Below are 22,317 nucleotides of genomic sequence, written 5' to 3'. Positions count from 1 at the left end.
AGGCTTTTAATACTATTATTCCTCGAAACGTATTCGAATAATACATATAGGCTCCAAAATAATATGCACATATAAAAACTGGTGCCAGGGACGGTAAATAAAATATTTCTAGGTAGAACGAATTAAATAAAATCAAAGGAAACAAAAATAAACTTGAAAAAAATTGTCAGTAGCTGTTCTGGAGCCTTTGAGCACAGGAGAACAAAGCTAGCATGGATAATCCTGAACTGAGTGGCTAAAAATGAAATCCAAAACAGCTGTACAGTGAAAACATCATCCGCTGGTAACATCCTTTGTTATGAAGGAAAGCATCTGATAAGTAAATGGACTTTGTGGTGAGGCTATCTTCCTCTTCTGCCTTCTACAGTATGAACTGCTTTAAATACGTATGACCTTGTATTTAATTTTAAATATATTTATTTTCCTGTAAAGACCTGATAGTTGTTTCTATGGTTTTTCAGATTTAAAAAAAAAAATTCCCATTCTCTTTTGTCCTATATGTCTCTTCTTTAACTCATCTGTTTTTATGGCTAGACCTGTGCAAGACGTCACAGTATTTATTTTATATAAGTGAAAATGAAAAAATACACCAACCAAACAGGAGATGCAGCATAAACAGAAGACAGAATAATCACCTATATGTCAACAGTTCCTGTGTGGAGAGCTATAAGTTACCTGTTGCACAGGGTGTATAAATAATTTATTGTACCTGGCTGCCACTTGATACCACACAGACAGAAAAGCCTAAGCCGACACACACATGGAAAAAGTGTTTGCCAAAGCTGCTGTTTCTGGCTGAAGCACCTTCATTCCTCAGACACCTTCACTGTGTTTTTTTTTTCTTTTTTAATTCATCATGGATCTTGTAGAAACCAGTGTAGATATTTGGATGAGTTGGTCAAGAGAAAAGTCTTTGCTGCAGCCTCTGTGGGACAGCCTGAGGCTCAACTACACAGACTATTTGCGATCTCCGCTCTTCCCCATTGTGCTGACTGTCTCTTCATACTTTGTCTTCTGCATCCCTTTCCTTCTTTGTGACATAATGGGGGATAAATGGCCGTGGGTTCAGCAATTCAAGATACAGCCGAGCCGTCGACCAACGGCCTCTGCATTGCTGCACTGTGCAGGTGTCACCTTGTACAACCATGTGTTTCTTGTGCTTCCAGCATCTGTGGCCCAGTGGGCGTGGAGGCCACCCGCCGACCTGCCAGACCAGGCTCCGTTCCTACTGGAGCTGATCGCCGGGGCGATAGGCAACCTCCTGCTTTTTGACTTGCAGTACTTCATTTGGCACCTGCTCCATCACAGGATCCGCTGGCTGTATGTCACCTTCCACGCCATCCATCACAATTACTCGTCTCCCTTTGCTCTTGCGACTCAGTGTCTTGGTGGCTGGGAGCTGGTTACAGTGGGCTTCTGGACCACCCTGAATCCTGTGATCCTGAGATGTCACCTGTTCACTACATGGGCCTTCATGGTGTTGCATGTGTATGTTTCTATAGAAGATCACTGCGGCTATGATTTCCCCTGGTCCACATCTCGTCTGATACCATTTGGCATCTACGGAGGGCCCAGCAAACATGATGTGCACCATCAGAAACCCAATACAAACTTTGCACCGCACTTCAGTCACTGGGACAAAATATTTGGCACACATGCTGATTTTAGCTTCTCCTCAGCTACGAAGTAAACTATTGCAAGCAGTGAGACGTGTGTTATTGTGCTTCTTTTTCAAATCATGTGCCTGTAAAACATATTTGCACACAAATAGAGCAAAATTACTGCCAGTACTGTGTTGATAGTTTTCTGTGTCTTTAGTGACAGTTGCCAATTCAATGAAAATGTTAACATTTGAACTATGTGCATAATCTAAATGTGTGGTTTCTAAACTTTGAAAGTGATCTTGAGCTTTGGGCATGGCTTATCAGTTTCTCCCTTATATGAAACCTTGTGTTTTCAGTGCATGTTTATTTTCTCTTAGTTTGAAACTACAACAAGAATGTATCTAGCAATGCAGTTGTGTAATCCTGAGTCAAGTAATGTGACCAGTGACATTTTATTACTCTGTGTTTAGTTGGTTCTTTTTGTGGTTATTTATTCTGACTTTATTCCCAGGGAAACAAAGAAGTTTTCATTGTTTTTTAACTTTACTTATCTTTATTTATCTTTAAACTTTCATGCAAGCAAAAAAATTGATGTAACAACAGATAAACATCAGCTACTGCAGTATTTGCTCACAACAATGTTCTGCTGATATACTGTATTCCTAATGGTTGTAATTTAATAAATTTCTGTGTAAAAGCCACAACAAAAGGTACATGATATTTTTAATGACCTGATTAGAGATACTTCTATTTTTTATTTTTTTTAGAAAGAAATTATCTTTTTAAATTTTAAACATTGCTCCTTCTCTGTTTTTGAGATCACATAACCTGACTAGTAATTCCACACTTGAAATGTTTTAAGTATGAGAGTCAAGGATGAGAATTAAACCAGGAATGTCAAGCATGGAGCCCTCAGGAAACAGCCAGCCTGATAGAAGGTCAATTTTGGCCCATTGGATGGTTTTGTTAAAGTGGAAAAACTGCTTATTAGAGCACAGGCAGGTGTCAGTGGTGATTTGTGATGGAAGATAGCAGCAAGAGTGAAAGTGAAGGTTGTAAAATCTGCTATGATGTATGGTTTGGAGATGGTGGCATTGACAAAAAAGACAAGAAACCAAGATGGCAGCTCAGGTTGAGCAGTGTGGAGACAAATTTAGAGAGGCAAGGCTGAGATGGTTTGGACATATGCAGAGGAGGGATAGTGGAGGAGAGAGGAAGACCTGAGATAAAATTAATGGATTTAGTGATTGATAAGGTGAGATCAAGGCAGATAAAATTGAATGGGGAACATAAAAGCATTTTAAATGTAGACAAATGATAGGAATCATAAAGATAAAACACTCGACAGTGGATCTATAAAGGTACAAAACTTTCACATGTTAACTGTTTCAGAAATGGTTAGCTTATTAGATGCTACTTATGTATTTGCACTTCTTTACTCATTAATAAAGAAGACTTTTAGAGGATTATATGTTATTGTGCAATAGTTGTACTACAATGTGTAGTTTGTGGCCTGTGAACTAAAATGAGTTTGACAACCCTTAATTAAACAGTCACTGTATTAGATGCACCTTACTAGTACTGTGTTTAGCACCTTTTGCGGCAAGACTTGTAATTCTTTGTGGCCTAGATTTAACAAGATACTGAAAACACTCTTCAAAGAGTTTGGCTCGTGTTTACTTGATAGCATCACACTGTTGTTTCAGATTTGTCAGCTGACAAAGGTGGCACTTATGCGGTCTTCTGTCACTGATGTATTGCATATTCAGGTCCTGTTCTACATACTTTAGTTGTAACAAGTGGTTGTTTAAGTTACTGGTGCATCCCTGTCAGCTCATTCAATCACTGCATATTTTCTCTTTTTCTGGCTGTTTTCTATTAACCCAAGAAAGGTTTGTGTGTGAAAATCCCAATAGATCAGACTAACAGAAATACTCAGACTAATCCAAAACAACAAACAATAAAATTGAACAGAATAAAATACAAATATCCTGTACTGTCCCTCATTGGCAAAATGCAGGTTTTCTAGCAGCAAGGTGGCAGGCAGCTGGAGCATGCAGCCTGTCACTTTAATCACCTTTCTTCGCATGCTGATGCTCAGTTTGAACTTCCGCAGGTGGTGTGTGAGTTGCTGCCATGTGATTGGTTGATTAAGTATTTGCGTGAATAAGTTGTTGAACAGGTGTACCTAATGAATTGGCCAGTGGGCGTATTTTCCATGAGGTGTCTGCAAATGCGGTACAGGGCATGCATTTTAGGATGCACATTGTCCTGTGGAAACATGCAGATAGAAAAATCTGATCCATGTTGATTCAAACAATTATGTCGGCACAGCAAGTTTGAAAAAAAAGACTGCCTATCTGATTACTGACTCAGTTTAAAGGGCAGATAAAACAGTATAGATCCACCTCTACACAACCATGCCACGTTCAGAGTTACTCTATCATGTAATAGAGGCTGATTTCATATTTGCATTAACGAGCAGGTGTAGAAGTGTACCTAACAAAGTGGCGGTGAGTTTATGTCATACCACTAGATGGCAACTAGCAGCTTTATATATAAATAAAATTGATATGTCGGGTTTTTAACATTTGCTACATTTTTATCATTTGTAACACAATAATAGCTTCTTGGCTTGAAAAGAATATTGCTTAAAGGCTGGTCAGATAAACCGGACAGTAAGCTTTAAGGCACCAGTCACCATTTCGGGGGCGTGGTTAACTTGTGTGTTTGTGCAGGGTGTGTTGTCGCAGTTCTGCTGTTGGGGGCGCTGTGTCGCAGGCAGCTGTCCAACGGTGTGTTGTTAAGGTTATGGAGAGTGAATGGTGGGGCCAGCTGGGAGATGTCTGACTAGAAACCTGCATTATTTTTCCGAAACGAACAGCTTTAAAAACTCGTGTTGACGATGGGGCAGTGTGGCATCACATCGTCGAAGACGGTGTTGGTCTTTCTAAACCTGATTTTTTGGGTAAGTTTGGAGGTTTATGTCGGTTTTAAACGTGCGTCACATTTAACCGGCTGTAGCTAGCTGTGTGTTTGTGTGCCGCCAGCTGCTTAGCTTGCTGCGACCTTTGTCTCACTAGTGACGGGCTAGCTTCAAGAGGCAGCCCAAAAACGTGACTATTGCTGATGAGATATTTAGGTTTCCGCTATGAGCTTATATTAAATGAACCATGTGTCATTACGTTTTATATTAAAAGATCTGTTTGCTATGTTGCTTCCTGAAGTGAAGCTACCTTTTTGTGTACTTGTGTGACATAGATATTGCTGTGTTATCATAACTTAAGAACTTTAACAGAAGTTTAAGCAGATGCATTATTTCTTTTTATTTTATTTGTTGGACGTGGCTACAAAGTAAATCTAACTCTCAGCATGTTTCTTTGAAATGTACTGGAGTATAATGTTAAGGTCCACTGTATTGTACATGATAGTCTCTGGGGATGAGGACAGTTAGTGCTGATTAACTGTACAGTAGTTATGTAAAACCGATCCTAGCATGTTGTTTTTAAGAATTAGAGTTCATACCTAGGGCACTAAGACACATGTGAAACGGCCCTATGGCAAAGGTCTGTTGCCACGGTGGCAATACACTTATTGTGCTAATCGCTGCAGCACGGTTGCTTCACAGCGAGAATGCGTTAGGTTCAAATCCAGGCTGGGGCCTTTATATGCAGAATTAGCATGTTCTCGCCTGTCTCTTTCTCATACAGTTTAAAGGGGGTTAGGTTAAGCGTGAATGGTTGTTTGTCTCTCTGTGTTAGCTTTTTACCCAGTGACTGCTGAGATAGGCCCTTGACTCTGAATTGAGTAAATTGAAACATAATACCTGAATGGATACTATTTATTGTAATGGTTTTTTTTTCTTGTCACCCACAGGCCGCTGCTGGTATCCTTTGCTATGTTGGAGCCTATGTCTTCATTACATATGATGATTATGATCACTTCTTTGAAGATGTGTACACTCTTATCCCAGCGGTGATCATCATTGCAGTTGGAGCCCTTCTATTCATCATTGGGCTAATTGGATGCTGCGCTACAGTGAGGGAGAGCTACTGTGGACTTACATCGGTCAGTAAACCAGTTTAAAGAGTGTGCTAAATATTAAAGGTGTAGTTCACGATGCATTATATAGTGCCCTGAATGCAAAACACCAAGCATGAATTAACAGGTAGGGTGAGTGTAACTTAAACCAGACCAAAGATAACCTTTTTGACAACTGTCCCTTTGTCTTTAATCTTGAAATTCAATCCACAGTTTGTCGTCATTCTCCTGTTGGTTTTCATGACAGAAGTGGCAGTGGTGGTTCTTGGATACATTTACAGAGCAAAGGTGAGGAAGTCAAATACAGCTTGCTACATGTTTGTTTGGTTTTTTTCTGAGCCTTTAGCACAGTAGATCTCTCTGATAACACCCAGCCAGTCAACCGCTGAAAATTCTATTAAGTGACTCTGGTGTAAAGTTGATTTGTTCAAGAAGATGTGTCAACAAACGCTTAGCTCTCACCTTTTTTTTTTTTTCTTTTTTTTTTTAAAACTCTTCCCAGGTTGAAAATGAAGTTAATAGTTCTATTATGAAAGTTTATGATGAGTACAACGGCACAAATAGCAACGCCCAGAGCCGCGCCATTGACTATGTTCAGAGACAGGTGAGGATAAAAATCATATTCTCTTTATCAGCTGTCTGTCTCTTTTGTGTGTGGTGTGTTTTGTTTTGTTTTTTATGTGTATTTGCAAGAAATTGACATTACTTTTGATTCTTTATCTTTAGCTTCAGTGTTGTGGGATTCACAATTACTCAGACTGGCAGCACACACGCTGGTATGAAAAATCAAAAAACAACAGCGTACCCATCAGCTGCTGCAAATCTAACATTGGAACCTGTACGGGGTCTCTTACTCATCCTGAAGCTCTCTACCAAGAAGTAAACAATCTCTTATCTCCTCACAAGTTGTCATGCTGGATACACATTTATTTATTTATTTATTTATTTATTTTTAACGTGACAGCTTCTTCTTGTATATTCATCTAAATATGTATATTATATGCTTCTATAGGGTTGTGAAGCACTTGTTGTGAAGAAACTACAGGAGATCATGATGTATGTCATCTGGACTGCGCTGACATTTGCTGCCATGCAGGTATTTAACTCAGGAAGAATATTGCTTATTAGGTATACCATGAATATTTTATTAATATTTTATTAATATATATTAACATTTTGAATATTACAGCTGGTTACTCAGAACTGGGTATCTATATTTCAAATTACTTTTAGTATGGAGTAGCAGGTGACAGGCTTCAGCTTCACACCACCTACTCCCAAGAAACCAGTTCCTCACTGGTAAAAACGTATTTGCACTTACCATGCTGTAAGTCAAAGGTGTCAATTGTAAGGCCCAGGTCAAATCCGGCCCCTAATTTTTAATTAATACATTTTCTGTAATGTGGGCTGCATGTGGCCTATGATGTAAAATGATTTTGGCATACCTTTTCTAAGCGTTAGAAGCAGAAGTGTCAAGCTATTCAAAGGCAACGACCACAGTGCGAGCCAGTGTTCCATGATGAAAACAACACATATTTTAAAGTCTGGTATAATACGTGCTGCTATACATTGCAGGACTTCCCACCTTATAATGTGTGAGTACTTTTAACTGAGTGTTGCATTTCCTTTAGATGCTGGGGATGCTGTGTGCATGTGTCGTGCTGTGCCGGAGAAGCCGGGATCCTGCCTACGAGCTGCTAGTTACAGGGGGCACCTATGCATAAAGAGAAAGCATTTCTCACCATAACATTAATTAAGGATTTATAGGTGAGAGGATGAAATAATCTATTACCACACTAACCTTAACGCACTAACCAAGTTAACTTGTGTGTTTTACCTGTTTGGTTTTTTTTTTGGTTTTTTTTTCCAAAAAGCTGTTGTCCAAATTCTTTATAAAGGTCATTGAGATTGAAACGTTGGCATTATTTGCTCTGTGGAAAGCATTGTGGTTGGAAGGCCCCGCTTATACCAACTGAAACCCGGTTTGGTTATGTTCAGAGTTTTTATGTGTGTAGTGCAGTTCCCTCTTATTTTTTGCACTATATATACGGCTAACACATTGTATTTTTTTTTTTTTTTTAAATCTGTCATGTACTTGAAAGAAAGAATATAATTGACCTTGTACTTCAACTGCTATTACTACTGCTACTACTATTCTACTATGAGAACTACTCCTGCAGCTCACGTACGTTTTAAACTTTATTTTTCATCAGCAGTATTCTGTCAAGAAATACTTAAACTGCAGTAGAAGTAAAGGTCACTGCATGTTTTTGTGTGTAAACTGTGTAACTTCACTGGCTTTTACTTATTTGAGCTTTATCTTTTGAATCAGTCCTTTTAGTATTTGGAGTGTAATGCATTGACTTTGTCCCTTTCTGTTTGCAGTCTACCAATGGTAGTTTTAGAACATGACTTGCTAAAATGTAGCAGCGGCAAGACTCCAGAATGTAATTGCAGCATATTTAAAATTAAATCGAATGTTTTCCGGTTTGTGTTTGTTCTTGTTGCTATCAAAGAGTCAAAAGGTCAGAAGACACTGGTGTCAAAAGAAATTACGATTTTAGACTCATATGATTTCTGGTAAATATCTCTGCTTTATTTACTTGAGAAAAACTTTGCAGCAACGCCCACTCCTGCGTAATCAGAAACCAGAGAGCAAAGAGTTGTTAGCCACATAATCTAAGAATAGACTGTTCTAATAAAACACAGTAATAGTATTTACTGCAATCATAAAGCTAACGGTGTTTTTAAAAAAAACAAACAAACAAAAAAAACAATAGGTTTGTCTTTTCAGTTCAATTTAATAAATATAAATAAACGCGTTACATGCACTTGTGTTCAGACTACAATTATCTGCACATTGAAAATATACAAAGGCCTTTTTTTACATTTTGTATAGTATGCATTACTTCCACAGGCTTTTATATTGCTGCCACTAGGAGCTGTAAAGAGAAATGAGTCTCACAAGTTTCACAAATGTGTATGATGTGACCACCCTCTGCGTCTCCTCCTTCACTACATCCATTACATCTTCTCCTAAGTTTCTCTAAACTGCTCTGAACTGTCCTGCTGATGTTCTCATTTTTAATCTTTCCCTTTTTAGCCTCAAAAGCATAAATTAAAAATTTAAATCTAATGTACAATGATTTGTGTGCAATTTAGAAATTTACAAATTCGTGCTCCAATTCACACCCAAACAGAAAACACTTTACCCACAAATCACAAATCTGATAATGTTTCCACTTCACTCTTTCAGCCCCAAACACATGCTGCATTTGAGTGCGAGTGGGACATCTGGGCTTCCTACATGACTTCAAATAACCTTTTTTTTTTTTTTTTCTAAATAAACAAAATACAATCATCACCTCTCATCTAGAACACATACGATTATCTATTACAGATACTACTCAGCAGCCTATGAAGATTAATAAATGGTCACGGTTATTCGTCTAAACTAACATTAATGTAAGCCTAATGAGTGATCGTGAACTGTCAGCATTTTGGCATCTGCAGATGTCAATTAGCTCCTAGCATTAATTTTTTATTCACAAGCCATTTTGATTTTATGTTTTCATTAGGCTTAAGTATTTGAAGTGAGAACTTTAATAATAGTATGTCATAGTTTATTATGAATAAACTATTCATAATAAACTTACAAAAACACATGCACTTTAAATATGACACTAATAAGACATATCTATAAGTGTAATTAACAAATAAGCAGTCAAGTATAGACTGTTATTCCTGAACAGCTGAATTTGTTGAAAATAAATTGCACTATTGCTCACATTCAATCAATTTTAGGATTATGTGTTTAGTTTATTAGTCCTAAAATCTTTCATCTTTAGTGTCTTTCGCTTTACTTTTGAGGCTCTTAACTAACCGGTACACTCCCGTTTTAAAATGGAGAGAAATCAGCTAGATGTGTGGGTATTTGACTAAGCTGAGTAAAATATGGCTGTCATTGTTGACCCCATGTGCAAGGTGGTTTAAAATAGTTCATTAACAGTCATGCACGAGTCTAAGATTAATTAAAAAGTTTGATTTCACTGTGGCTTATGCAGAACACTGGGGAATAATGTTTTGTGGAGGCTTGATGCGTTGTACCACTGTCAACTACTAACTGTCTTTCCAGTTAGTTTCCCTTTCATGGTTCTGATTCCTCAAGTCTGTTAAAAACATACACAAACTGTCCTAGAAAGGATTTTTTAAAATCTGCAGGTAAAAAAAAACAAAAAAACCCCACTGTACTCTTTGTTTGTGTTTACTTAAAATATAGGGTGACGTCACTTCTCCCTTCACAGGTTCCACTGAAGTACACTGGGGTGAGACTGCAATACACACTACTGGATATTTGCTATCTTGTTTTGTATGTGGTCAAGAATAGTTTTAGCTGAGGCTCTGTCACAGCATCTTCAGCTTTCACAGGATGTTGAAAGCGGTGCTGTTGAAATTGTTCACACTGGGCCCTTTACCAGCAACCCTCTAAATTATGTGTGTTAAAATGTCGCAGTGTGCTGGCTTCCTGCACGTTTTGCAAACATTTCTTCCAGCTATAACTTTGAACTCTTAGTACCAGTAGCAGATATTGGGTCAGGGACTCTGCACAAAGGATATCTGCACAAAGAAATACAATAATTTTTTACTTCTATTTCCCCCTTTTTTTGCTTTTAAAGCAGATGTCTTTGTGACTTGTCTGTTTTATTTTGCTTCACTTGTGAACTACTTTATAGGTTTAACTATTAGCCTATATTAGCTTGTAGGTTTTACTACTTTAGCATATGCTATGCATCAGTCTGTATAGCATCTGTAATTGGTTTATGTTCTAGTCGAGGGCTAACAAGCTATTCTCTTCATTTAGAAAATACACCTGATTTATTTGAATTAGGATAGGAATAAGCAGAAAACCCAAATGTCCCAGTTTTTATTCTAGCATTTAAAAACAACATGCATTTATGGATCTGTGCACTGCTGAAAGAAATGAGAAGTATCTCATACCCCAATTGCACACCTGACATGATCTGTCCTTATTAGATTACAGTCATTTAATTGACACCTGTAAGCAGAGGAAGCTTTTTGAAAGTGTAAATGATCAGATCTGTAAAGTCAAGCTTTAAAATTTGTGCATGCATGATCACCATTTATTCAAGAATAATAAACTAATATAAAATATTTTTAAATGTGTTCAAATGGCTTTGTATTTGGGTGTAGAGCACACATTTGTGCATTCTTAAAATTTATACACACATTTATACATCCTAGTTTGTGCTTGTAGATGCACATCTGTGACACCTTTGAGACTGATTTCTCTCCATAACAGGGTGTCAAAATTCTAAATCCTACAGGTGCTTCAGTGATACTTACAACAGAAAGGTAATGGCGGATAAGATGAAGCTCTGGGGTTATTCTATTCCATAGTCTTTACAATAGGTACACAGAAATGTAGCAGTTACACAGTCCTACATACGGCTGTTAGACTCATTCTTTAGCAAGATACGAGCCTGGAACCAGTCCAGAAATACCATTTCTTTTCACTGTCCACCAGCCATCTTCACCTTGTTCCAAGACAATCACAATATCTCCAACAGATAGAGGGAGTTCATCCTCTCCCTAAACAGGTACAGAAACAATCAAAGGGTGATCTTTCAAATCAGTCAAAATGCTTAGAACTAAAATGCAAAGATTTGCAAATAATGTTACTCTAAAACCTATTTTACTATGTTAGAGCCATGAAAATGTCTTATGTAGAAGTTAAAAATCCGTGCCCAGAACCTGACCTGTGCCACATAGTCGTATATCGCCTTGTATTCATCACTTCCCATTTGGGACGCCTGGAATCCAGGAATGGACGCATATACTCCATCTGATGTTTCTCCTAAAGACACATCACATGTTAAATGGACTCATTCTTATGTATTGCTTTTCTACTCCGCCGGAGTAATCAAACCGCTCTATACAACATGCCTCATTCACCCATTCACTTCTAAACTCAAGTGCAAACTAAACTACATTCATACTCCGATGAACGCATCGGAAGGCAACTTGGGGTTAGTATGCATGCCAAGGATATTTGGCATGCAGACTGGGGAAGCCAAGGATCGAACCACCAACCTTCCGATCAGTAGCTGATCTGCTCTGCCACCCGAGCCACAGCCACCCCGCTACTGTGTATAGCACACACACTCACAATATTTAGCTCAAAGTACACATCTGATCAGGTCATTTAGTTTTTGGTGCGGTGTGCAGCAGTATTACCATTCCCTTGTTCTGACCCCACAGCCAGATAACATCAGCTGATGTACTCTTTCACCAACTGAACCAGTTAGGCTCTAATTAAGGACTTTTTTTAAAAATTTGGAATCAAAACTTGTACTGTGTCAGATTCGCTGCTCTGCTTCCACATTTCCCACTATAACGTCATAAGCACAACCTTGTGTTCATTCCCGAGCTTGGAAATCATTTGTATAAAGAAGAACTTAGAGCTGTTCTACACCGTTTGTTACCAAGATTAAAAGACTTGCACATTTGTTTACTTCCAGTAAGAAATTGCAGTGTCATCCCAACACGATGGTACTTTACCTGCAGACTGGGGAACTCCTTCGTTGATGTTTACTTTCGAGCCACTGGAACAGTTCCCCTGCAGAAGATTTGAAAACCTAGAAATTGAGGAAAGTATTCAGTAAGGGATACACAAAAGATATTGAGCAAGAAGTACAAGCTATGTTTATTATTCTCTTGATGTGGTGACAATCTAACCTCTTCATGACTCCAACAAATCCAACTCCGCCGTTTCTCTCAGCTGTAGGATTCTTATCGTAGTAATTTTGATATTCAACTGGAGCTGTGGAAAGAAAGAAAAATCTGTTTTTACAGATCCAGTAGCCTGGTACACCATTCATCTTTCCTGTTTCCTCTGCTAAGCATTCCGTCGCATGCTTTAGAGTTGAAAGATAATATTAAAATGTTCAGCTTAGAACATATTCAAATCCAAATCAGGAAGGCAGCAGGTTGAATACCTACCTGGGGGGGTTGAGCCAGTGCTTTTCATCTCAACAAAGCCGTTGTTGTCTGTGACGATGTCACACATTTCCAGCGACTTCCTCACATTTTCATAGCACTGAAAGAACAGTTTGTCCAGAAAACATTGTAAGCATGCTACCTCTCTGTCCAATTCAGGTGAATGAAAAGCAGCTGCACTCACCTCATCTTCTTTCACACATTGCATTGATAAGTGGTTACAATGCACCCACAAGGCATTTCTAACGACACTGATGCGGTCTTCTTCTTGCTGCTGAAATATCTACAAAAGAGCAGTTTGAGTGGACACTTATGTTGAGGCTAGAAACTGTATTTATATAGTCTTAAAAATAAAGTGTTGCAACTAGCAGCTTCCTGCACAAGTGGAAACTTAAGCCTTCGGTGAGCTCAAAGTACAGGTTTTAGTACCTTGCCCCTGCCACCCCAAAAACAAACAAACAAACATTTTTTTAGATATATTTGAGCATGGGTTTTCATTTGTATGTAAATGTGTTATGAGTTGACATCTGCAAGTGTTCTTATAGGGTTGTGTGAAGTTGTTGAATGGTTAGTTCAGCTTTGTTGATCTTATCACATAAAGAGAGGTCTTATTGCCCGGAAATGTTCTGGGCACATTAGTGACTCACTATGTGTCACTATCCTCTGTGAATGGGAAGTATTACACTCGCTCAAAGGCAAAGCAGGCCTCAAATACTGCTATTTGTATATTCTATAAATATACAAATAGCAGTATATTCTAGAAAAATATTAAGCCATAGCGTGCCGTTTCAATTTGAGAGAGAAAGAGAGAGAAAATGCACATTTTAAAAGCATACCTCGCATGTGTCAGTGTGAGTCGATTCCCACTCTTGACGGATCTTGTCAAGCTGTTCAATGTTTGTCGTGTACTGTTTCTCTAAAGGAAAAATGAGCAAAATGCAAAAACCAAAGTAAACATTTTGAGTTTTAATGTTCAGTTTATCCTGAATATAAAATAAATAGCTGCACTTTGAGCTATTTATCGTGTCTTCAAGTAAAAGCGAAGTTCATAGGAGCACCAACCTAAAAAAAAATATCATGTCTTGTCAGTTTCCTACCTGCATTTCAAACATCCTACTTAATTTTGCTTATTAGTTGTCCTTACCAGCCTCTTCTGCAGCCTCTCTCCACTGTTTGGATTTGTTGTTCATCTGATAAATAAAAAAGAGCAAAAATATGAGACACAAAAAATTATAATAATGATAATACCACAATTAATATAAACGCACATATAAACCCACAGCTTATAGTTACTCAAACAATAAAATCAAACAAGAGGATTCAGTTTTAATAAAATGGAAAAATGGAATGGGATGGATGGATGGATATCAACATAAAACTAATTAGGTTTTGATTAACACTGACTCAGCCAATAAGTGACACCAAATTATTACCTTATTAATCAAAATCGTGAAGCAATAGGGGAACAGTATTAACATAGTAATAGTAATAACAGTAACTTGTTAGAATAGAATAGAATTCAACTTTATTGTCATTGCACATGCACAGGTACAGGGCAACGAAATGCAGTTTGCATCCATCCAGAAGTGCTTTAGTGATATAGATATATTACAATATATATTAGCAATAATATAGATATGTAAGTATATTACAGAAATGGGTCTCTTATGGTATTTTATAATGTACACGGTATGAAGCATGTTGTGAATATTTTATAACTATAAGTATGTACAGGCTGTAGTGAGTACAAGCTATGTACAGGATATGAACAGGATATAAATATGAAAAACTATACAGAATATGAAATAGTGAGATGTATCAGTTTACTTAAAATACAACTTAAAAGTGTCTATTTCTGTTCTTTTTTTTTTCACAAAAAGAGGAACTAATGTGTCAAGTTTTAGACAAATAGGCAGCCAGTTTGGACTTAAGCAACAATAAATTGTTCAGGAAGTCATTCTAACACTTGACATAATCAGCTAATCCTCAGTTAATAAATTATATGTTCTCTAGTAACTCATTAACACTCAATGATCCCAAGTTTTACAAAAAGTACCCAGTTCCTGATTTCTTAGTAAATCTTCACCGTTTTTTGTATTTCTCTGTGTAAAGTTTTTTCATGCTTTCAATTGGAATATCATAGATATTGTTAGTGACTAAATGCCAGTGCGTAAGACACTCTTATTGTTAGTCAGTCAGATATTTAAACTACTTTGCTCGGAATGATGTAGATTCAGAGTTTAACTCTAGAAAACTTTTTTTTTCTTTTATGTTCCTCTGCTGAAGTTTTTCTAAGCTCGCCCTAAATTTAAAAACGTGTACATACAAGCTTGGCTTGATGCTTGATGCCAATACTAATGCTTGGAATCATTGACAACTCTGACAAGAATAAAACCTGAAACTATTAATCCACATGCACCAGTGAGTCTGAAAAAAATGTTTCCTGCAGTTCTACTGTTGAAATGATTATTCATTAAAAGGTTATAAACAGAGTCAACTCAAGCTTATTTAGCAATGTAAAAATCATATTTACTGATGGGGAAATGACTTTGCTCAGACTGAAACGGGTGAACTGGAACAAAAACAACAGTTTGGTCAAATAATCACACAGTAGAGCAAACCTACCTTTTCAATCTGTTTGGGGGTGGCTGTGGGGGCGGTGCCCAGCTTCTCAGCCGTTAGCTCTGCCTCATCTGCCTCTTTGCAGCGCTGCTCATAGGATCTTTTGGACTGGAAGAGAAATCAAACCGAAACCATGTGAAACTACAAAACCCATGCACTGCTCATTAAAACCTTGCTTTATGAGGCCTTGACAGGAAAGGGAGTGGGAGGTGGAGGGAAGAGACAGTTGGAGGGGGTTTAGTCAAAAAAAAGAAAGAAAAAAAGAGATGTCAAGCATGTGCACCCGGAGAAACAAAATAGTTCACTCACTTCCTTCCTCTCAGCAGAGAACAGGCATCTTTGTTTATCTACAGTGTAACACAAGGGTGCAAAATCTGCCCCCTTTTTTATATGCTGTATTGACTTTTTAAACAATTTGCCTTTTAAAACATGCACAACAATGCTTTAGGGTTACAGTGAGGCCCAAGGCCCGACAGGCCTTACAGAGAAACGTCAATGACATTGTTCATTCTATTTAAAGCCTTTTATGTAATGAATAATAAATGTCCTCACTCAAGCTCAAACCATCATGTGTCTGTGAAAGTAAAAACAATAACTACCACAAACCTGTGGTCTGTCATCATGATAGCAAGAGCTGAGCTCACCTCTAATGTTTTCTTGTAGAGAGAGACTTTTGTCTTCTGGACCTTCTCCATGATGACTTCATACTAAGAATTGAGAACAAAAGTCATTGCTGTTACCAGGAAATCACACAGAGAAGCAACCAAAAAAATAAATAAATAAAAATATCCTGCTTATGCAAACAAGATGAGCATTCAAATGGGCACCTTTTTCCGCTGTTCTTTCTGTCGCTCTCTAAAGGTCTCCATTCTCTTCACCTCCTCCTTTAGGAGCCCAGACAACTGAATGTGCAAATTTCCGATGTTTTCAATTTCTGAAAAGGGACAAGACATGGGGCTAAGAACATGAAGGATGGACCGGGTAACAACGGCTTTGGTAAAATAATGTGATATCTTTTGCTTACGTGTTTTCATTTCATCAAACGATGCTCTCAAAGTGCTGTGAAAATAAAACAAAGATCATTTATTTAAAAAAAAAAAAAGCGCTGAGTTTTTCTTATTACAGAGAATTATTGCTTAGATGCAGTAAGTATAGTGATAAGCAATTTCTACCTGATACCTACCAGATTTCATACATGCCCCCGGCCTTGCGGGCAATGGTGATAAGCTCTTTTCCATATTTCTCCTCTGCTGTTGCTCTGCATTGACATTTGGGAATAAATGCAGCCATATGTTAATGCAATAACTTTCAAATGTACAAATCTAGCCAAAATCATAGAGCCCACCTCATTTTCAAGAGTTCCTCCAATTCTTTGCACGTCCGCCGACCATCATTAAGCCTCTGAAGAATCGTCTCATAACCAACATTGCTGATGAAGTCTGATCCCTGGGTTGATAAAACACCAGCTATGCTCACTAACAAAGTTCTCAGCCATAATAGAAATCACACACCGATATTCAGTTTTGGAATGAAAGTAAAAACGAATCCAAAACCATGCTCATTTGTAAGAAAACGTTCCTGTTCCTCCACGTTTAAAAAATCAGTGATCACCTTTAGAGAGGAGCCGAGGATTTGAATGACTATCAGTGAGGTTTGCTTAGATATTTTGAGACTGTTTTTTTTTTTTGCCATGGAGACACACACTGTGCATCTCACCAGCATTTGAATGGAAACTATTATATACTCTTTCACAGCAGGTTCTGAATGGAAAGCAACCGTGTGGGTAGAGTACCAAACATCTCTATTCATGTAAAAAAAAAAGAAGCTACATTCATATAAAACACTGAGATAAGGTAGATAGGAATAAGGAAGCACATAACTTTGCGGTATAAAGTTAACCTTCTAAGTTATACAAGTTGATTGCTCTTTCTGACAACCCAGTTCTTGTGGTTTTGCTCGTGTATTTAGCACGGTGGCACATAGATGTTCTAAAATGACCTCGTATCCGCCCGATGAAAAAAGAAGCCCTCAACTGTGCTGAGCCACTTTTTTATTTATTTATTATGAAAAGGTTGAGCTGAGAAAGAATCCTTTACATCGTGTGACACTTCAGTCTAGATAAACTGGACATGATGACCACAATCTAGATATAAAAATGCTTCCACTGGTCATCACTTACTGTAACAATTCAGTGTGTTTTCAAATGAGAAAAAAAAAAGCTGAATGATAAAGGAGTGAACTACCTATGGAGAGGCTATGACAAACTAAGTAAATCTCTGGTACATGCTTAGTAGTGTGCAGATACATTATGTAGTTTCAGAAAGTTTGGCTTCACGGTTCAATAAAACCTGTAGCCTACTTTATTCCTGCACATGCAAAGCACCCAGAAGTAAAGAAAAATTAGCAGCATGACAACGACTCACCCAAAAGGCATCTTTAAACTGTAATGTCATCCTGGCCGTATATTAAAAAAATAGTCCCAGCTGTAGAGTGCACTCAACTTTCAGCCACTTCTAACTCCAAGCAGCGTAGCTGGCTGTGGCTTGATACAAGTGAAACAGATCATGACACATTCAGGAAGCGAAGCTTCATGCTGGAGCTCACACTCACTTACTCATTTGATTTAAATGAGGAAGAGCTGCAACATGTCAGCACTTACCAAAAGCTGAAGTGATAGCGGACACTATTTAAAAAAAAAAAAACTGTAGCATGCAACCAAAACAAAATCTGCTTTGTTTAATGTGAATTGGATTCAGTACTTTTTCATGAAAACTGAAAATTCCACTTTGTGATGCTTCTTGCTCTTTAAGGGTAATACAAGGAATTCCCTACAACATTATGCAATCCAGTACTTTGCCCACAAACATGTACTGTTGTGTAAGTCTTCAGCTTTTGTTCACATTTTGTAACATATTGTACACGAGCCGAACAATAGATCAGATATAACACGCAAAGGATCTGTGACTGCTGAGATCATTGGTGGGTGACGTAAATACCACAACCTTTCTATAACAGACAGGGAGGAAAAAAACGACATGAAATCATTTACTGAAACAAATAACAGCTCTACATTAAACCAAAGGAGACTGTTATAATTCATCATGTGTCAGGTGCAGATGTCTGCCGTAGTCTGTTACTTCGCTGTTCATGAATGTTTCTTGATTTTTCAAAACTTCAGCCTCTGAGATCTGTCCATCTCCATCGAGGTCCATTTCCTTGATGAGGTGAAGAGCCTGTTGATGGCAGGAGAGCAAAAATATCAGTGTATATGCTACCAAATCATCTTGGAGAGAAAAGAAGCCTTAACTGCGGATTAATTTAAGAAAATTTTCCAGGACCTCTGGGCAAGGAAGGGTCTAATATACAGGATATTCCATGACCTAATTTTTAGGTATGACGCATGCTTTTAAAAGGTGTGGTTAGACCATCAAAAAAAGAAAGATAAAAAAAAAGCTAAGAAAATTATCGTAAAATAAACATCCCTCTTCCATTCACTGTACGATCCTTTAACCTGCAAAACGCAGGCTTACTTCCACGTGGATGTAGATGATGTTAAACATTTGCACAATATGAGACTGTTATGGTGCTCAGGTTGTTTGCATGGCAACTCTGCTGATGGGAAATTGCCACAGATGCAAGTCACCCTTGCTGCTTGTAGTGTTGCAAACATTTTCATGTCTTAAAAGCCTTACAACATTGAGGAGGAGATGCATGTGCACCTCTTAGGACATGAGGTCACAAATGGTGCGCTGTGAGGCAAGTTTGGGTGTGTCTTAAGGGTTTTCTGATAAACTTCTATTGTTATTATAATATCATACAAATTGGTAATGTTAGTTTACTGTATCAGAAGGTGCACTTTGTTTGGAACACCTGTTCAAACGAACAATGCAAATATATACTGTCACATGACAGCAGTATTTAAGCAGCATGCATGCATTTAGGCATGTAGACATGGTCAGGACGGTCAGCTAAAGTTTCAGTTTGAATATGACCTGTCTGTCTATGCAGAAATGGGACATTTGTTGGGCTGCATCAAAGTTAAATAGAAGTATGTCTTGGCTTTGTGTGGAACTATTTGAGAGACGCATCACCATTATTATTGCAACATGATCTCATCTGCAGCACTAAAATAAGTCACTGCTATTCAGAGAACATTTCTCTCCCTCACAAGTGTTTACTATTTTTCACCTTAAGTGGTCTGCTGGCCTCCTGAGACCCTGCATCCTCACATGGGGACATTAGATATCAGCTTTTCTGCACCTAATCCTTCATTCTGCTCAATAAAGAATGAAGAATTAGTCAAATACACAATTTGATTGATTTTATTCTTTTACACTTTAAAATAAACCCATCCCCATATGACATATCTTAAACTGCACATATATTTCTGTTAAAAGATGGCGCTTAACAGATTCACATAATCCCAAATATCCAGGGGAAATTAAAAAAGCAAACACAAGATATCAGATCTCAGGAGGTTAAGGGTTAAATGCTTTGTTAATAATTCATAATCCTTAGTAATTCTTTATTTCGAATTTCAATTGGAAGCTAGAAGCTCAGGAGTTTAAACTTGTTCTTCTTCTAAAATGTCACGCTTATAATAATTTCACTCTTTATTTTATCCACTATAAACAGAAAAAAAAGAAAAAGAAAAAAAAGCTGAGCACATGATAGAAGACATTACTTCTTCTCTTGCTGATCCGTAGCTGTTCGGTGCAATCCAGCGGAGCTGCTCCTCTCGATTCAGCTTGCCATCCTTATCTTGATCATACAGTTCTTTAAATCGCACTGTTTCTTCGATCTCCCACTTCGAAGGGGCACCATCTGATTAAAAAAATATACATAGAAAAAAGAGAAATGTTAACACTGCACAGACGAGAAAGAGAACGAAAAGGCTGCATGCTTGGTTTAATCTCAGCCTTACCATCGCCGCGAACGTCTCCAATAAATTCACTCAGGCTGATGAATCCATCTTTATCTGTATCATATTCACTCAAGACATCCTCAATGGCAAAATCCTATTAGAAAAATAAAAGAAAACCCCAATAGATTTTTCACATGAAACTCAAAGAGCACACTTAGTGTGGATGGAAACATGCATTATCATATCAGGTTTTGCACGATTAGGAGTTAAATGTCTCACAGCCATGTGATCCACTTCAGAAGGGTGGGTGAAGGCGAGAAACTCTGTCACATTTAGGCCAGGTGTGCCATCCACATCAGCAAAGTCAAAGCGCCTTTTCTCCTTTCGATGGAGCTGCATGGTGTATGAGCCCGTGTTAGAGTTCTGATTGATATATTAATCTGTGATGTGTAAGAAGAGAGTTAAAGTCTGCTCACATGTCTAAGAGACTCTTGCTCTGGATCCTCCAGAACAACATCGTCATCAAAACTAAAGAGCTGGTTATGAGCCACCGTGTTGTATTCCTCCCATGTTATAACACCATCCTTATTGGTGTCAAACTCAGGGAAGCGCTCCTCCGCATCATCCAGAGCATATTTTCTGTAGACGTGCTGAATCCAGAGAGTAATCTCCTCTGTGGATAAAACAGACAGCCTGAGTGTGATTATTAATCCCCTTTGTTTGTCTGTGCTTTACTGGGAGAAGCACAAATATACCTGCACTTAGCAGATTGTCACCATTTGTATCAATCTTCTTTACAATATCCATCATTTTTATCTTCTGATCTGCTGGGCTGAGTTTCTTTATCTCATTAGTCCTCTGCGTAAAAGAAGCAGGGCAAGAAAGTGAGGAAATGCTGGATGAAGGATAGAAATGGAGCTCTAAAGTGCAAAAAATATGAAAAAAAGCCACCTCATCTCCCAGCAGTACATTCATGTCGTGTTCAGGGTTGTGCTGCTGTCCGATGTAATGATCATCATGCAGATGTTTATGGGAGCTTTGTCCAAAGTCGAACTGAAGAAGCAGCAGTACCAAAAATGTAGAGGATGTCATCTGTTGAGTTATAACACGCTGAAACAACACTGGAACTGAAAACAAGTGCACACTGCAAACAGACTTGACAAAATGCAACTGTGCTATCTGGTGGCCAACAAGTGAAAGATAAAAACAAAAGCCAGATAAGGCTAATGTGAAACACTGTTTCTGAGACGGTAAAAAGACGGAGTGAAAGGCGAAGGATCACCCAGATAAACTGGAAGTCGTCGAAACGTTATGTATTTATTTTTTCTGTTCAGGTGCTTGAAACACAGAGGGAAAGAGAGAGGATGAATACGACAACCACAGGGAAGTCAAGAAAAATAAAGCAACAACAGCGTTCTTTACAACAAACAAACAGACATATAAAAGAGACGCGAACAAGCCAAAACACCCTTATATTACTCAAATAATATAGGATAACGTAGGTGTTATTACCATGGGAAGTTCTTCGTACAACTCAAGCCTCCACCGTAGTCTCTACCTCGAAGAACGACGAACATCCGATTAAAAACTTCAAAATAAAACAATTATGCAAACTCCAAAAATAATTTGTCAATATGCCTCCTCTCAAATGTGTTATGTGCGCTTTATTCAAGGCTAATAGGCTTCAATGGCTACCTCACTAGTTTACACACAGGCACAACGTGTTTAGGAAACAAGGGGGAAAAGAATAAGAAAATGATAAAGAATGGAAAAGAGTACATGTAACACAGAATATACATTTAACCCACATACAAAAAAGTTTAGCAAGATGTTCTTTTAAATCTCTTTTCAATCTCTTTTAAATATGCTCGTTTGTACTTGTTCATGAAGTTGTAGTTTGCAGTAGTTTGTAAGGCTTATGCAGTCATTGGTGTTACCCACTGGATAGCAAGCAAGCCAATTTGATTTTAAAAAAAGAGCTTATATGGAACCAGGTTCCAATGCCTTTTGATATACTTAATATGTATACAGCAAACAACAACAACAACAACAACAACAACAACAAAAAACACTGCCCCCGCGATTTACTAGTGATTTAATGCTAGTGTAATGTGATGTACTTTCCTCCTCCCCCCCCAGAAGACTTTATTTTGAAGTCAGGTTTTCCAC

The 22,317-nt window shown here is 37.9% G+C and overlaps 4 protein-coding genes across 5 annotated transcripts; 2 read left to right on the top strand and 2 right to left on the bottom strand.

Annotated features, from left to right (window-relative positions):
• The first annotated feature begins 538 nt into the window (after positions 1 to 538).
• On the top strand, positions 539 to 2,298 carry ch25hl1.2 (cholesterol 25-hydroxylase like 1, tandem duplicate 2). The gene has a single exon (XM_082542144.1). It carries the CDS (start codon positions 857 to 859, stop codon positions 1,688 to 1,690), a length of 834 nt encoding a protein of 277 aa, XP_082398270.1. The 5' UTR covers positions 539 to 856; the 3' UTR covers positions 1,691 to 2,298.
• Positions 2,299 to 4,347: 2,049 nt separating this feature from the next.
• tspan3a (tetraspanin 3a) lies at positions 4,348 to 8,135 on the top strand. The gene is made up of 7 exons (XM_082541777.1): positions 4,348 to 4,572; positions 5,481 to 5,672; positions 5,859 to 5,933; positions 6,148 to 6,249; positions 6,372 to 6,524; positions 6,658 to 6,741; positions 7,277 to 8,135. The coding sequence occupies exons 1-7, from the start codon at positions 4,510 to 4,512 to the stop codon at positions 7,367 to 7,369; spliced, it is 762 nt and encodes a 253-aa protein (XP_082397903.1). The 5' UTR covers positions 4,348 to 4,509; the 3' UTR covers positions 7,370 to 8,135.
• Positions 8,136 to 8,426: 291 nt separating this feature from the next.
• Positions 8,427 to 17,821, bottom strand: pstpip1a (proline-serine-threonine phosphatase interacting protein 1a). The gene is made up of 15 exons (XM_082541774.1): positions 17,708 to 17,821; positions 16,630 to 16,730; positions 16,468 to 16,542; positions 16,309 to 16,343; positions 16,112 to 16,218; positions 15,929 to 15,991; positions 15,288 to 15,392; positions 13,807 to 13,852; positions 13,499 to 13,578; positions 12,847 to 12,945; positions 12,666 to 12,762; positions 12,402 to 12,486; positions 12,225 to 12,301; positions 11,423 to 11,520; positions 8,427 to 11,255 (listed from the first exon to the last, which is right to left on the bottom strand). The coding sequence occupies exons 1-15, from the start codon at positions 17,735 to 17,737 to the stop codon at positions 11,124 to 11,126; spliced, it is 1,230 nt and encodes a 409-aa protein (XP_082397900.1). The 5' UTR covers positions 17,738 to 17,821; the 3' UTR covers positions 8,427 to 11,123.
• On the bottom strand, positions 17,318 to 21,749 carry rcn2 (reticulocalbin 2). 2 transcript variants are annotated; one of them, XM_082541776.1, is made up of 9 exons: positions 21,661 to 21,749; positions 21,100 to 21,240; positions 20,904 to 21,006; positions 20,625 to 20,821; positions 20,428 to 20,541; positions 20,209 to 20,302; positions 19,969 to 20,108; positions 19,473 to 19,557; positions 18,405 to 18,517 (listed from the first exon to the last, which is right to left on the bottom strand). In XM_082541776.1, the coding sequence occupies exons 1-8, from the start codon at positions 21,661 to 21,663 to the stop codon at positions 19,510 to 19,512; spliced, it is 840 nt and encodes a 279-aa protein (XP_082397902.1). In that variant the 5' UTR covers positions 21,664 to 21,749; the 3' UTR covers positions 18,405 to 18,517; positions 19,473 to 19,509. The 2 variants fall into 2 exon arrangements, with proteins under 2 accessions (XP_082397901.1, XP_082397902.1); XM_082541775.1 differs by lacking the exon at positions 19,473 to 19,557 and having other exon boundaries at positions 17,318 to 18,517.
• Positions 21,750 to 22,317: the final 568 nt, after the last annotated feature.

Source organism: Aulonocara stuartgranti (assembly GCF_965226115.1).
Source record: "Aulonocara stuartgranti genome assembly, chromosome: 7".
In the NCBI taxonomy this organism is placed as follows: Eukaryota; Metazoa; Chordata; class Actinopteri; order Cichliformes; family Cichlidae; genus Aulonocara; species Aulonocara stuartgranti.
The sequence above is the reverse complement of the archived record's forward strand: the minus strand, read 5'-3'. Positions and strand labels throughout refer to the sequence as shown.

Coding starts and splice junctions, on each gene's coding strand:
- ch25hl1.2 (XM_082542144.1), top strand. CDS start 857: ATGGATCTTGTAGAAACCAGTGTAGATATTTGGATGAGTTGGTCAAGA.
- tspan3a (XM_082541777.1), top strand. CDS start 4,510: ATGGGGCAGTGTGGCATCACATCGTCGAAGACGGTGTTGGTCTTTCTA. Junction 5,934..6,147: donor GATACATTTACAGAGCAAAG/GTGAGGAAGTCA, acceptor AACTCTTCCCAG/GTTGAAAATGAAGTTAATAG. Junction 6,250..6,371: donor TTGACTATGTTCAGAGACAG/GTGAGGATAAAA, acceptor CTTTATCTTTAG/CTTCAGTGTTGTGGGATTCA.
- pstpip1a (XM_082541774.1), bottom strand. CDS start 17,737: ATGACATTACAGTTTAAAGATGCCTTTTGG. Junction 15,992..16,111: donor AGAAAGAACAGCGGAAAAAG/GTGCCCATTTGA, acceptor CTCAATTCTTAG/TATGAAGTCATCATGGAGAA. Junction 12,487..12,665: donor CACTGGCTCAACCCCCCCAG/GTAGGTATTCAA, acceptor TTCTTTCCACAG/CTCCAGTTGAATATCAAAAT.
- rcn2 (XM_082541775.1), bottom strand. Junction 21,007..21,099: donor ATGTACTGCTGGGAGATGAG/GTGGCTTTTTTT, acceptor TCTTTTACGCAG/AGGACTAATGAGATAAAGAA. Junction 20,109..20,208: donor TGGAGACGTTCGCGGCGATG/GTAAGGCTGAGA, acceptor TTTTTTAATCAG/ATGGTGCCCCTTCGAAGTGG.